At 42.9% G+C, this 12,985-nt stretch overlaps 1 protein-coding gene across 1 annotated transcript in view; it reads right to left on the bottom strand.

Moving 5' to 3' along the window:
• LOC130380926 (R3H domain-containing protein 1-like) overlaps positions 1-12,985 on the bottom strand; it is a 64,891-nt gene that overhangs the window by 37,539 nt on the left and 14,367 nt on the right. Inside the window, exon 4 of the mRNA XM_056588356.1 lies at positions 12,139-12,368. Coding sequence (XP_056444331.1) covers positions 12,139-12,318 — 180 coding nt within the window. The 5' untranslated portion in view covers positions 12,319-12,368. The remainder of the gene's footprint in view (positions 1-12,138; positions 12,369-12,985) is intronic.

Here is a 12,985-nt window from a genome sequence, read left to right as displayed (position 1 = left end):
ATGGTATTTAACGTGTATATATATATATATATATATATATATATATATATATATATATATATATAGAATAGGGATAGTGCCATACCGTCAATATGAATTTCATTCAGGCTGTTCAATGGTCATATATATATATAGATATATATATAATTATTTAGTTATAATATTATAAGTAGACCATAGCTTTTATTCAATTATCGTTATAACAAGATCTGTATCATGACCATTGAACAGCCTGAATGAAATTCATATTGACGGTATGGCACTATCCCTATTCTCGCAAACCCATCTTGAATTTAATAGACCATTCTCGTTGCTTCGAGGAAGTCTGGTGGTCTCCGTAGTCTATATAATAAATAAATATCCTAAGGACGATCCAATAGGAAAGATGCTCACAGCGTCTTAGAGCCGTAGTCGGGTTAATAGGCCTACAGGTGTGAATGGGCTGCTGGAGCACCCGCTCTGAACGTCAAACATTGCCGGGTATGGCATAACATTGTATGCCATATATCCGTCTGCAGACGACGCTGGAGGGTACTTTTCCCATCAGCGAACGACGCTAAAGTGCCCTTGCCAACAGTCGGTATACGTTCTCGGAGTGAGACTGTGTTGTCAATACACACCCTACACACTCAAGAGGAGAAATTACCTCTCACACATGATAACTTAATGACTTATTTCAAATAACACTGCCTAAATGTGTCCGTGCACATCTCTCAGAGTGACGTTATAGCCTAGGCCTACTAGCCACCGGACAGTGATAAAAAAAATTAAAAGGAGTCACGTTGAATACAAAAGAAACGTAATTACAAGTCTAAACTGTGGGAAATAGAACGATATGGGGGGCGAGAGCGTGCACTGCGCAGCCCTTCTGAAGTCGTAAAAAATCTCCAGATTGGAATGCATTGGTTTAATATTGAATTAATTAAATATAAAAATATATATTATATAGGCCTATTGTATACATATTTTTTATCGACAATTATTTAGTTATATTATAAGTAGACATGTAGGCCTAGCTTTTATTAAATTATCTTTATAACAAGATGATGCTAGAGCGTGCACTGCGCAGACGGCCCCCCCTTCTGAAGTCGAAAGAAATCTCCAGATGGAAATGCATTGGTTTAATATTGAATTGAATCAATTTAATATATATATATATATATATATATATATATATATATATATATATATATATATATATATATATATATATCTATCTATCTATCTATCTATCTATCTATCTATCTATCTATCTATCTATCTATCTATCTATCTATCTATCTATCTATCTATCTATCTATCTATCTATATCTATCTATATCTATCTATCTATCTATCTATCTATCTATCTATATATATACACACAATTATTTAGTTAGCCTCTAATATTTAGACCATGTAGCTTTTATTCAATTATCGTCAACAAGATCTGTAGCCTAATTGACCGTTGAAAATCCACTTTCACCAAAGTGTGGTTCAGGTATACCAGAAAATATTAAACTATTCATAATATAAAAACGTAATAGAATAAAAATGTATTTGGTTAAAATTCAGCCTCTGCTGGCCCACAACTAGATTGTCTCATTTTCTCGTTACACGCTGTAATTTAATTATATTTAATATATTATTACCATGGAGCCTTTATATTCTTGCCGTTATCATTACATTCTTTCTCGTTATATCGATGTGAATTCTCAAAACAGTGGAAAAGAGAGAGAGGGAGCCATAGAGATGGACACTGATGCACTATATAGTCCTCTCCTAAATAATGAATATATATATATATATATGTATATTTTGAGAAAGGTTCCAATCCAAAACGCATTGGTTTACATTGCGTTCTGTGGAGCACGGTTATTTTTATTTATTTATTTTCAGTTTTTGAGGAAGTCTGCTTCAAAAATGCAAAAATGTAAATATTGACATATGCTGTATATAACTAGAGGGTGCACTGTACCAGAGTTCCCGTTGTCCGGTAAAAAAAATGAGGAGGACCGAAAATTCTAAATGTCTCCGGTCAGAATGACCGATTGGAAATAAGGCCCCGTCCACACGGAGGCGAAACGGGCGAAAACGATCCGGTTTCTTTTTATGCGGAATATTCAAGGCGCTGGTTATCCACAGAAAAAAGTGGAGCGCATCAACCCTGCGCCGCTGCGCGCATACAGCATGCGCGCTGTATACAAACATTCAGTCACGAGGAGATTCAACCTTGTAAATTGAGCAGGAATACTTTTGAATGTGTTCATTTGAATTGTGTTTAAATATGCTACAGTAGTCATTTCTTTAGCCAATTCATGTAAAACAATGAGGGTTTTGATTGTAGCGTAGCCTGTGTGATAAAATAAATAAGTTGTTACATTTTGTGCACTTGTTCAAATTGATCGCTATAGACTACCGTAGGTTTATGAACTAAACGGCGGCAAGCTAGCGAAAGCCGGCGGCAAGCTTTGCGGAGTACCGGTATTTAACAACCATGGCGAATCAAAATATGATCACAAATTTCTTCTTTATATAGCCTGCCTATACATTTTTTTAAGTGCAATAAACACGGACAATATCCGACCGATTTCTTTCCAATTTGACCGGTAAAATGAAACCTTCCCGGTCACATGACCGGCACCATTTCTTCTAGCGGAAACACTGCTGTACACTCCAAGTAGGTCTATCTGCAGCCGGAGCCACTTGCCAAACACGCCTATTGCTCTGCCAGACACGCCCATTACTTTGCCAAACACGCCCATTGCTCTGCCAGAAACGCCCGTTGCTCTGCCAAACAGGTCAAGTCTATTTTCGGAAATGTAGGGGGATATATGAGTGGGCCCACGTCGAATGGCATGACCCAAGATACGCAAGACAGAGAAAGATCGAGAAAAATATTTTTGACAGTGGAAGGATTTACATGTTTGCTTGGGTTATAGACTTCAAGACCCCCCCCCCCCCCCCCTCTTTCTCCTTTAAGTTTGGCGCCGAACAACTCGTTCCATACCAAGTGTGACGGGATATTGTTGGTCAATGAAATGATTGAATAAATGTTCAACATGCATGCATGTAGCCTACTACTTTGACTTTCTAATGTTCTGGCGAAATTACCCAGTTTAAGTGTAAATATTAAGCATATATAAAGCACATACGTGCCTTTTTTTTCATAAATATCCTTAATACATAAAGCCGTGCAGTAAGAATTAAATGACGTCTTCCAAGTAGCTCTAAGCACTGCTTATTAATATTAGACCAAACAAGACTCGTAATGGTAGGTAAAACAATACTTTATTAAAGCATGCAATTGTGTTGTAGAACAAAAGAAAAAGAAAACGTATGAAGTGCTTGCATGATATTGAAGCCTACAGCGATCATTAGTTAACGTGTGTGGCGGACGGTAGTGTTGGCTCGTTCGTTTGCGAACCGGTTCGAATGACTCTCTTGTTCGTTCGGTCGTCTCGTTCACCATTCGATTCACCGGAAACTCGACTGAACGAACGAACGAGTTTCCGGTAGCACTAACTCCATTGAGTCTGACTGACTCAACTGAGAATCGTGCAATGGCGTGCATTCCATGATGCGATTCACCGTTACCGGAAACTAGGCTGAATCGCGAACGACTCCTCCACGTTCAGTCGAGTTTCCGGTGAATCGATTCACCGGAAACTCGACTGAACTGGGAGGAGTCGTTCCCGAATCGTATGTTCGTTCAGCCTGGTTTCCGGTAGCGGTCAATCGCATCATGGAATGGACCCCATTGCACGGTGCATGGAGTTAGTGCTACCGGAAACTCGACTGAACGAACGAACGATTCGCGAACGACTCCTCGTGGCAAACGGAATCACGTGAACTGGGTCACGGAAACGAATCATTGAATCCACCACTAGCGGACGGTACCACCTTGTCATTTGTTTCCCCAGGTGCCATAGCAACACCATTGCTACCTTTCATTGGCTGAATCTTTGAGAACGTTGTAGACTCAATCAATATAAGGTCGCGGGGAGACGAAGCTCTGTTCGTTTGTATATTTTATTTACGTGACCATATTTTTGTTTTATGTTAAAAAAAAAAAAAGAATCAAAGAACCAGTTCTCTTGTTTTGGGGAACCAGTTCTTGTCGTTCACCTTCGGGATTCGTTCGTTGTGAACGAATGAGTCGGTCGCGAATCTCGCAAAATTAGGCGTCTCTCTCTCTCTCTCTCTCTCTCTCTCTCTCTCTCTCTCTCTCTCTCTCTCTCTCTCTCTCTCTCTCTCTCTCTCTCTCTCTCTCTCTCTCTCTCTCTCTCTCTCTCTCTCTCTCTCTCTCTCTCTCTCTCTCTCTCTCTCTCTCTCTCTCTCTCTCTCTCTCTCTCTCTCTCTTACAAAATAGTAGGGAGGGATAGTTATGTGAATCAATTTCATACAAAGCCACCAGTGGCATCAATGTAATTTGAAAGCTGGTGGACAGCATGTCTTTGAAATGGACTACAAGGGCAGAAGGAAATTATGCAAACCCCATTAGTCAAATCAGGCCTACTCTTGATTTGTAAAAGTAAATACAAAAATCTGGGCCTATTTTTGCCCTCAATGACTGAAGTTATTGGTTGTAATTTAGCTATGTTTATTTTCAGGTACAATTGTTTTAAGAAAAGACTTACCAAAAGTGATGCCATTTAAAATGCATCATGCTCTGAATCATTCAACCTTTCCACACCATTTTCACAATATCAAACAGAACGTTCAGTAGTAGCAAACTAGTAAAAGAATGAGAACATTATTCTAGATTCAACCTGATCTATAGGCATGGCGCCTAGCAAGGAAAGTCGCATAGCAGCACCAACGTGAACTTGACACTAGTCGTGGCATTTGGTTGCCTGCCCTATCAAGATTTTTCACATCAGGGAAACCATGAACAGCCCACGTTGGAGATTTGCCATTATTCATTAGCAAACAGGGCCAGCAATATAGTCGATTGCTAGTAATGCTACCAGTAAGCCATGAGTACCTAGCAAACCATGTAGCACCCACAACACTGACGTTGCCATTACTTTTGGTGATCTCGATTTTGCGAAGTGGTCTACCTTTTTCTTTGGCCGCTAACTTAGCACTGTATCTCAATGAATGGAATGCTTTGTGTAATTAAACATGAACAATGTCCTCTGTTTCCAATTTTTCCATTGTACACTTTATTCGCAAATGTTAGAATCTCGTTATCCTTCAGATGATTTCACCTGCTTTGCGTCCCTGCGTTCACACCAAAAGATGCAAAAAGTTGCCGCACAGCAAGATCCCATTCAAAGTGAATTTAGAGGCGCGTTGCAGGTTTGCTGCCGGAGCACTTGCTGACGAGAAAACCGGCAGCAAAATTAGATTTGCGGCGCGGCAAAATTAGATTTGCAGCGCAGCACGCGGCGGGTGCGTTCACGTATTTTGCGGTGCGACAAATCCTGCTCGAGTTGAAATATTTCAACTTTTCGGCAGCAAACGCGTGATGACAGCCAATCAGCGTTCAACAGCGTTGCCACTGAGGCGTTGCCACTGAGTGACATGCCGTAACAGCCAATCAGTGTTACTCCCTAGGAGTGACCTAGAGTTCACTACCGTTACATTTATTTAGTAACTCGAAAAAACCCACAAAGCAGCATTCTGTAGTGTAGTTGTGTTTACAGTTAAACTAAACTATGAGTATGCTAAAGGGCTAGAATAACAACCCCAAACAAAACCCAGTTGGGTGCCAGGCAGCACCAGCCTTCCAGGCTCCGAATGGTCTCATGAACCCATAAACGACGGGCATTCTGACGTCTCTCCCTCCTCCACAACAGGTAAAGACATGCATTGCTCGTAATGTCGGCCATGGTTGTGAATGAATTCAGAAGCACCGCGGGTAAAACTTCCCGCGCTGCGAAACTTTTGCTGCGCCGCGAAACTTTTGCTGCGCCGCGAAACTTTTGCTGCGCCGCCAAACTTTTGCTGCGCCGCCAAACTTTTGCTGCGCCGCCAAACCTTTGCTGCGCCGCAATGCTTTTGCTGCGCCGCCAAACCTTTGCTGCGCCGCCAAACCTTTGCTGCGCAGCAAATCAAGTTTTGCGGCGCAGCAAACGTTTCGCAGCGCAGCAAAGGTTTTGCGGCGCAGGACCTTCCTCCCTGAAGTAATTGTCAAAAGGCGATAGGGGATGCTAATGTCCCTTTACCCAGGGAAACGAACATTATATATTCAAAGGCATTAAAGTAGTCATATTTAAGGGCATTAATTCATTACAGTAGTCTGGGCAATCTACATTTTTTATTCTCAACAATGTTAAGGAGGATCTTTCTCCCTCTCCTCAATGGAGAAGCCTCCACTGGCGTATACATAACTGCTATGACGCCCAATCATTTTGTGAAAGTTTGCATATCACTCCGCGCCTGGAAGTGGAAACAGTTACAAAGTAAAAAATATGTTGAATGATGGAGAGGGTGTAAATGTTGTTACTCCGGGAGTGAGCAAGGCGATGGAGAGACTATCGAAAGCTTAGGCACACGGCGAGTGAACTGCTCCATAGGATAAATTGTCGGCGAACCGCTCTAGCCGAGCCTTCTCTCGGAGGGACGCTAAAGTGTGTTGCATAGCGACCGTCGTGCATTTTGAAGGCAGCCAGGAGTGACTACTTTTTTGTATTCTTTAATAAAACGGCTACTTTGACTTTCTTGGTTTCTTTTTAAATGTAGTGTGTCTATGACTTTCGTTTTGTCATAATAGTATCCGTTGTATAAAAGCAATAGATCACTTCAGTCAGTGGTATGTGCTCATTATACCACTGTGAAGGGGGTCGCCGGCCCTCCGCTGCGCGTCAGGGCCGGACAACGCCCCTTAACAGTGGTATAATGAGCACATACCACAGCCTGTCGTGATCTATTGCTTAAATATATAACTAGAGGTTGCACTGTACTGTCTGTGCACACTCTCGTCTGAAAAACGCTCCCATTCAAAATACATTGGTTTACATTTCGTTCTGTGTAGCACGGAAACATCGGAGAAACGCTCCCATTCAGAAGGCATTGGTTTACATTTCGTTCTGTGTAGCACGAAAAAAGTCGGACAATCGTGCTCTGGGACACGATTCAATAGATAGACGTTTGTGCGCATGAGCACAAAATCGTGTGATACCAGGTTGGTGCGCTTGTGCGTATGCAATGCATGCATGTGTGTCATCACTTGTGGTAACCAGGAAGTGTTGACATTATTTTTTCACATCTAGTTAATCGAGATAAGATCACAAAACAATAAGGCTTGTACGGTTGGACTCCTTGTAGTCTCTTTCATTTGGCATATTGTTTGTGTAGATATCATGACGTGAAAAAGATTGCTTACTTAGCATTTAGCTTCTACCGGGAGTACAGCAGATATGTAAGAAGCAGCTAGCCTCTAGCCTTATAAATGGGGGTCCCCACACACAAAAGCCTGATTTATAATAATCATATTTCCAATAGATGAATCATTTTAATCGATTGGACATCCGCGACGTCGGAAATGGTTAGCTTATGATCGCCCAGCTTGTGGTTATCACAACAGCTGTGATCCGCTCTAGCCGAGATTGGTGCGTGTGACGACGCATCTCCTCAGCAACAGCCGAGGAGAGCCGCGCAACAGCCAGGCCCAGGCTGTTGTACTTTTTTCTTCTTTAAGGTTGAAATACAGCCACACTACTGAAATGTTTTTTCAACAGGTAGCTCTCATGTGGTAGCTCTTATGCGCATGCGCCTAATTTACACTAACAATTGTTATCACCTGACACGCTGCGCGGATCGGATCATATTTCTTACTCCCCTCCGATATCGGACCAATACCGATGCGGATCCAACCAATGTGGATCCGATCGGGACATCCCTAATGGTCAACTAAGCCGGTAATTGTTGCCGCATGACCAGTCTGTCTTGACGATGACTGTGGGAACTATGGAGGAGGTGTCCACACGGGTCGACCTAAACCGGATTTAAAACAGAATCTGACCATGATTTGTTTTCCACTGAAAATAATTTGTTTTCTTCTTGTAGAAGCACCAATGGAGCAAAGGAAATACTACAATAACATTTAACAGTAGGACGTACATTTGTTTAAAGTGGCGGCGGCGGCGGGGGGGGGGCTCTGAGTTTAAGATTATAAACACACTATTAGCACAACAACACCGCTAACAGAGCAATAAGACGTATTTGTACCGTTCCCCGCTGTTCCGTTAGCACGCAGCTGACGGCTCACCGGAGTGAAGCCTCCAGAAGAGAAACTAATACAATATGATAAAAACATTTGCTTCCTCGCTCTTCGCCCTGACAACCGTTTGCCTTACAGGAGTAGAACGCAAGAATAGAGACAAGTAGGAAAGAGGCGGCGAATTTGGTCGATCTCTCGCATATCAAATTAAACACTGTCAACCGACTGCATTGTTGCCCCTGACGACAGCGGAGGCAGCACACACGCAGTCGGCGATAAACAAAACCGTTTGCCAAGGTATTTATTTTTACGTTAGCATGGTTTCTGGTCCCATTTTTATTAAAAAAAAAAAGAGGCAACCATTCCAATCAAAAAAGTTATCTGACAATTGTCAGCTGCTTACTAATGTGTAATATTATTGTTGAGAGTAGTGGAATATGGGAAACATGTCAAATGTATTTTAAATACATGTTTGGATTAATGTTCAGACTACTCATTTACCATATTTATTTTAAAGCAAAAACGTTTTAAACCCATTTGGTTCTATTGTTCGGCCTCTGAGGTGAAAGGTGGAATATAAGGCATCCTTTCAACGGTGTTATACAGAACAACATGAACATATTGGAGGGAAAAAACAAAGTTTCATGGCTGTATTCACAGCATATCACCAAAACCAGTCTACAATTATTTCACTCACAACCCCCCCCCCCCACACACACACACACACACCCCAGTTGTCTTTTTTAGAGGGGTTTAGGTCGGTTTTTTTAACGGAGGAGTGTCAGCACCTTGGGGGGCAGTCCAATAACAACGACGGGGGAAATATCGGGATGCTTCAATTAAGTGTTCACTCCACAGCCCTCTCTCACCCCCCTCCCACTCCCTCGCCCTCTCCAAGGCTGACATTTTTTAAATTGTAATTTCCTGACATGATTGATGGCTGTAATACGCAGCGCCACGCGCGAGAGTCCCGCCGCCGTAGCGGGACCCCGAGGGGGACGGGGGGGGGAGGCAGACAAGACCGCCTTCGTGTTGCAGAACTCTTTTGCTAACAAAAGGCAGGGTGGGTGGGGAAATGATATGGCTGCAGTTTGGGCTGCGTTCTGCAGAAAAACTGCAACATTAACGTTGATTCGCGGCCTAATTTGACACAACAAAAAGCAAGGCATGGTCCTGTTGAAGGGAATGTAAAGACATTTATTGTGATATAGCAATCAGACTAATTACTTCACAACTAATTAGACTAATTAAGCATGTCTATCAGCTCGTTAGCTAATAGGTGCCACAAGCTAATTCGCTGAACCAAAGTAAGCATATTTTATGTATGTTTCTCTCTTTTTGTGTTAGCCTTAATGTTTTCCTGCTACCACTGCCTGAACCGACGACATACAGGCAGGCGTTCCAAACATGCATTGCAATAAAAAAGGCAGAAAAGCTCTCCATATGTTTTCGTTCAGCCTCAAAAGTGCCTGGGCTGGCTACCAGCCGATCAGGGGGAATGGGGAAAATACAATAAAATAAACCCAACCCTCCTCCTTTCAACATTGAAAGATGTTGAATTATATATGACTGTTCTACACTCTTCAAACGGGCCTTGGCAGCAGAGTGGGCCGACTGGGTCGGGCAGGTCGGTGTGTTTCTGTACAATACTCCCAACTGGTCCACCACCACCACACATTCTCATTCCCACTAGAAATCCTTTTTTTATACTATAGGCTTGTTCCTTATTTCCACGGTAAGGTGAAAGCTCAAAGACCGTAGCGCAGACAGGATGTATTGCATATCAAGCTGTATGGCAAATGTATATTTTGCTAATAATTTGCTTTTCTTATCACCAGGTGAACATATGTCTTTGTTATAGCAGTCGGTCGCGCACACACACAGACATGTGTGTGTTTGTGTGTGTGTGTGTAACTGAACAGACGGACTCTCAGCTGCAGGTATACGTTGGCGGGGGGGGGGGGGGGGTGAGAGGAAGGGAGGCTCTGCCCAAATCTCACTCAATCCATTACTGCTACATGGTGACACACACACACACACACACACACACACACACACACACACACACACACACACACACACACACACACACACACACACACACACACACACACACACACACACACACACACACACACACACACACTTACTGCCCAGGCAAATTAAATTTAGCACTAAAGGAACGGATAGATCCACAGAGGACAAATTGACAAACTTTTCCGAAAGTGACAGAGAGAGAGAATAGATTTGGAGAAAGGGATGGAGGGAAAGAAATAAACACAGAAATAGAGAAAGAGATAGAACGATAAATAGAGAGAAAGAGTTGGGGAGACTGAGAGAAGGTTAAGAGAGAGGGCAAGAGAGCGAAATAGACAGAGCAATTGAGGGAGGTAGAAAGACATAGACAGAGAGAGACAGAGACAGTCAGAGACAGAGAAAGAGACAGAGAGAGAGATTGCGTGCACTGATGGACCGACTAATTGAACAGTGTGCGTGACGATTGCAGAAAACTAACAATGGAATGAAATGAAAAAAGGGAAAAGAAAGGAGAAGTGAAGAGGAAAAGAGCTGGAGTCAGCAGAAGCTACTGAGGGATTTGGAGAGGGTAGGAGGTGTGTGGGTGTGTGTGTGTGTGTTGGTATGTGTGTGTCGGCTCTCTGCTGCAGAGGACAAGTGCCCCAGGCAGATGGCTGCGCCCTCCCCCCCCCTCCCTCAGCCTCACCTCCTCCTTACTGGCTCCTCCACATACTCCCTCCCATCCATTTTCCGTCGCTCCCTTTCATTTCCCTCATCAGTTTTTAACCTCTCTCTCCGTTACTCTCTCTCTCACTCCGTCTCTGTCTCTTATCAAATTCTCTTCAATTCCACATCTCTCTTTTTCGCAGGTCTCTATCCCTCCTCGTCCTCTTCCCTTCCTCCATCTTCCCTTTCTCCCCAAACTAGTGTCCCCATCTCTCTCTCCGTGTCTCTCCCTCAGTCTTTACCTCCATCCCCGTTTCTCCCCCTCTCCCTCATTATCCACCTCTCTAGCAGTCTTCCCACCCATCTCCCAACCTCTCTCCATTGTCTTTATCATCTCTTTATCCGTCAGCAATCTGTCTCCATCAGTCTCTCTCTCCTCCTCTCCTTCCCTGCCTCACTCTCTCCTGCTGTCTATCCGTACCAGAGTGACAGATGCAGGAAGTTGGCAGATCAACCAGGAACAGGGCTCCAGATTCTCATTCTCCCTCCCTCTCCCTTTCTCTCTCGCTCCCCCCCTCGCTCCGTCCGTCCGCCCAGTTTGGCCCGATTCCTATTTATAGGGGCAAGATTTGGAAAAACGATCCCTCTCTCCTTCACCTCCCCCCTTCCAACGATCCTCTGCTCTTCTCTTCGCTGTCGAAGCAGTGCCACTTGGATAACACGAGAGGACGCATCAGTTGGGAATAATGCCATGAAAAACCTTCTCCCAATATTCACATAGATAAATGTCTGTGAGGTCACGATGTATTGCTGAAAGAGGCAACACGATGGTGATGGAGCCTATGGCCCGCATTTGTGGTATGATACATTTTATGAACTGGGTGGCGGTGGCGACTCAGTAGGGATCTTTGGGAACAATTACTCCTCATCACCAACGAGCGCCACTGAGGGGAAAAAAAAAGACATCTTCGAGACGGCCACTATAATCTTAAAACTTCACTTTGTTCACAGCATGTAACGGTTTAGTCTAGTGAAGACAATCGTTCAATACACTTTGGTTCTTCTTCGTATTATATAGTAAATATTCCTTTGCATTGATTCACTCAACATATTAATTATTAATGAATTCATTATTTCAATTAGGGAGAAGAGCAACAGTTAGCAGTAAGCATGCGTTAGCAAGCATTAAACCTTTTTCCAACAAAGAAAATGCAGTTCCCAAGATAACCTCTGCCCCCCCTCCCCTCTCCCCCCGTCAACCCAGACATCGTCCAATCAAGGGACCAATGGGCATCACATGTACTCACCATCTTGATCTTCATCATCATCTTTGGGTCCTCCTTGCCTTCTTCTATGGCTAAAGACGTCAGGGTTGCTGCCAGGCCCTTGGTCGGCCCGGAGTGGGAAGAGGTAATGTCGCTCCCTACGTCGTCAACGATGCAGGCTTTGACCGTTGTTTCCATTGTGACCGAGTTGGACATTTTCATGGCAGGGTCTTCACCTGGAGTCGCTCGTCAACGGTAAGGTTGCCGAGATTCTGAAAGAATGAAATCATACCAGAATAATTGGACTGGATGGTATTTATTTGTTGCAATTTAACATTTGGAGTGCAATTGTGAGAATAGTAGGTATTTAGTTGTGTTATTCAATCATGCTAGAGTTCTAACAAAGACCAAAAAATGTGATCATATTACACCAATTCTGAAATCGTTACATCGGCTTCCTGTAAGTCAGAGAATTGATTTTAAAATCATGTTGCTTACCTATAAATCCCTACATGGTTTAGGCCCAAAATATCTAACTGATATGCTTCCACTACATCAGCCTTTTAGACCACTAAGAAGCTCTGAGACCAATCTGTTAATTATCCCCAGAGTAAACACAAAACATGGGAAAGCAGGATTTAGTTACTACGCAACAAATAGCTGGAATAAACTCCCAGAGGATTTAAGACTTGCCCCAACTCTGAGCACCTTTAAAACAAGACTGAAGACTTATGTTTGCTATAGCTTTCTGCTAAATAACTTTGCCTTTATTTTCTATTTTAATGCTAAAATGCCTTTTTAACTTTCTATTTTTTGCATATGTTTTTCTTTTACTTACCTATTATTTTATTTTATTGTATGACAATGTTTATATTTGAAGCACTTTGAG

This window comes from Gadus chalcogrammus, chromosome 4 (assembly GCF_026213295.1).
Source record: "Gadus chalcogrammus isolate NIFS_2021 chromosome 4, NIFS_Gcha_1.0, whole genome shotgun sequence".
Lineage (NCBI taxonomy): Eukaryota > Metazoa > Chordata > Actinopteri > Gadiformes > Gadidae > Gadus > Gadus chalcogrammus.
Note: the sequence above shows the minus strand (reverse complement) of the source record. Positions and strands in the feature narration are given on the sequence as shown.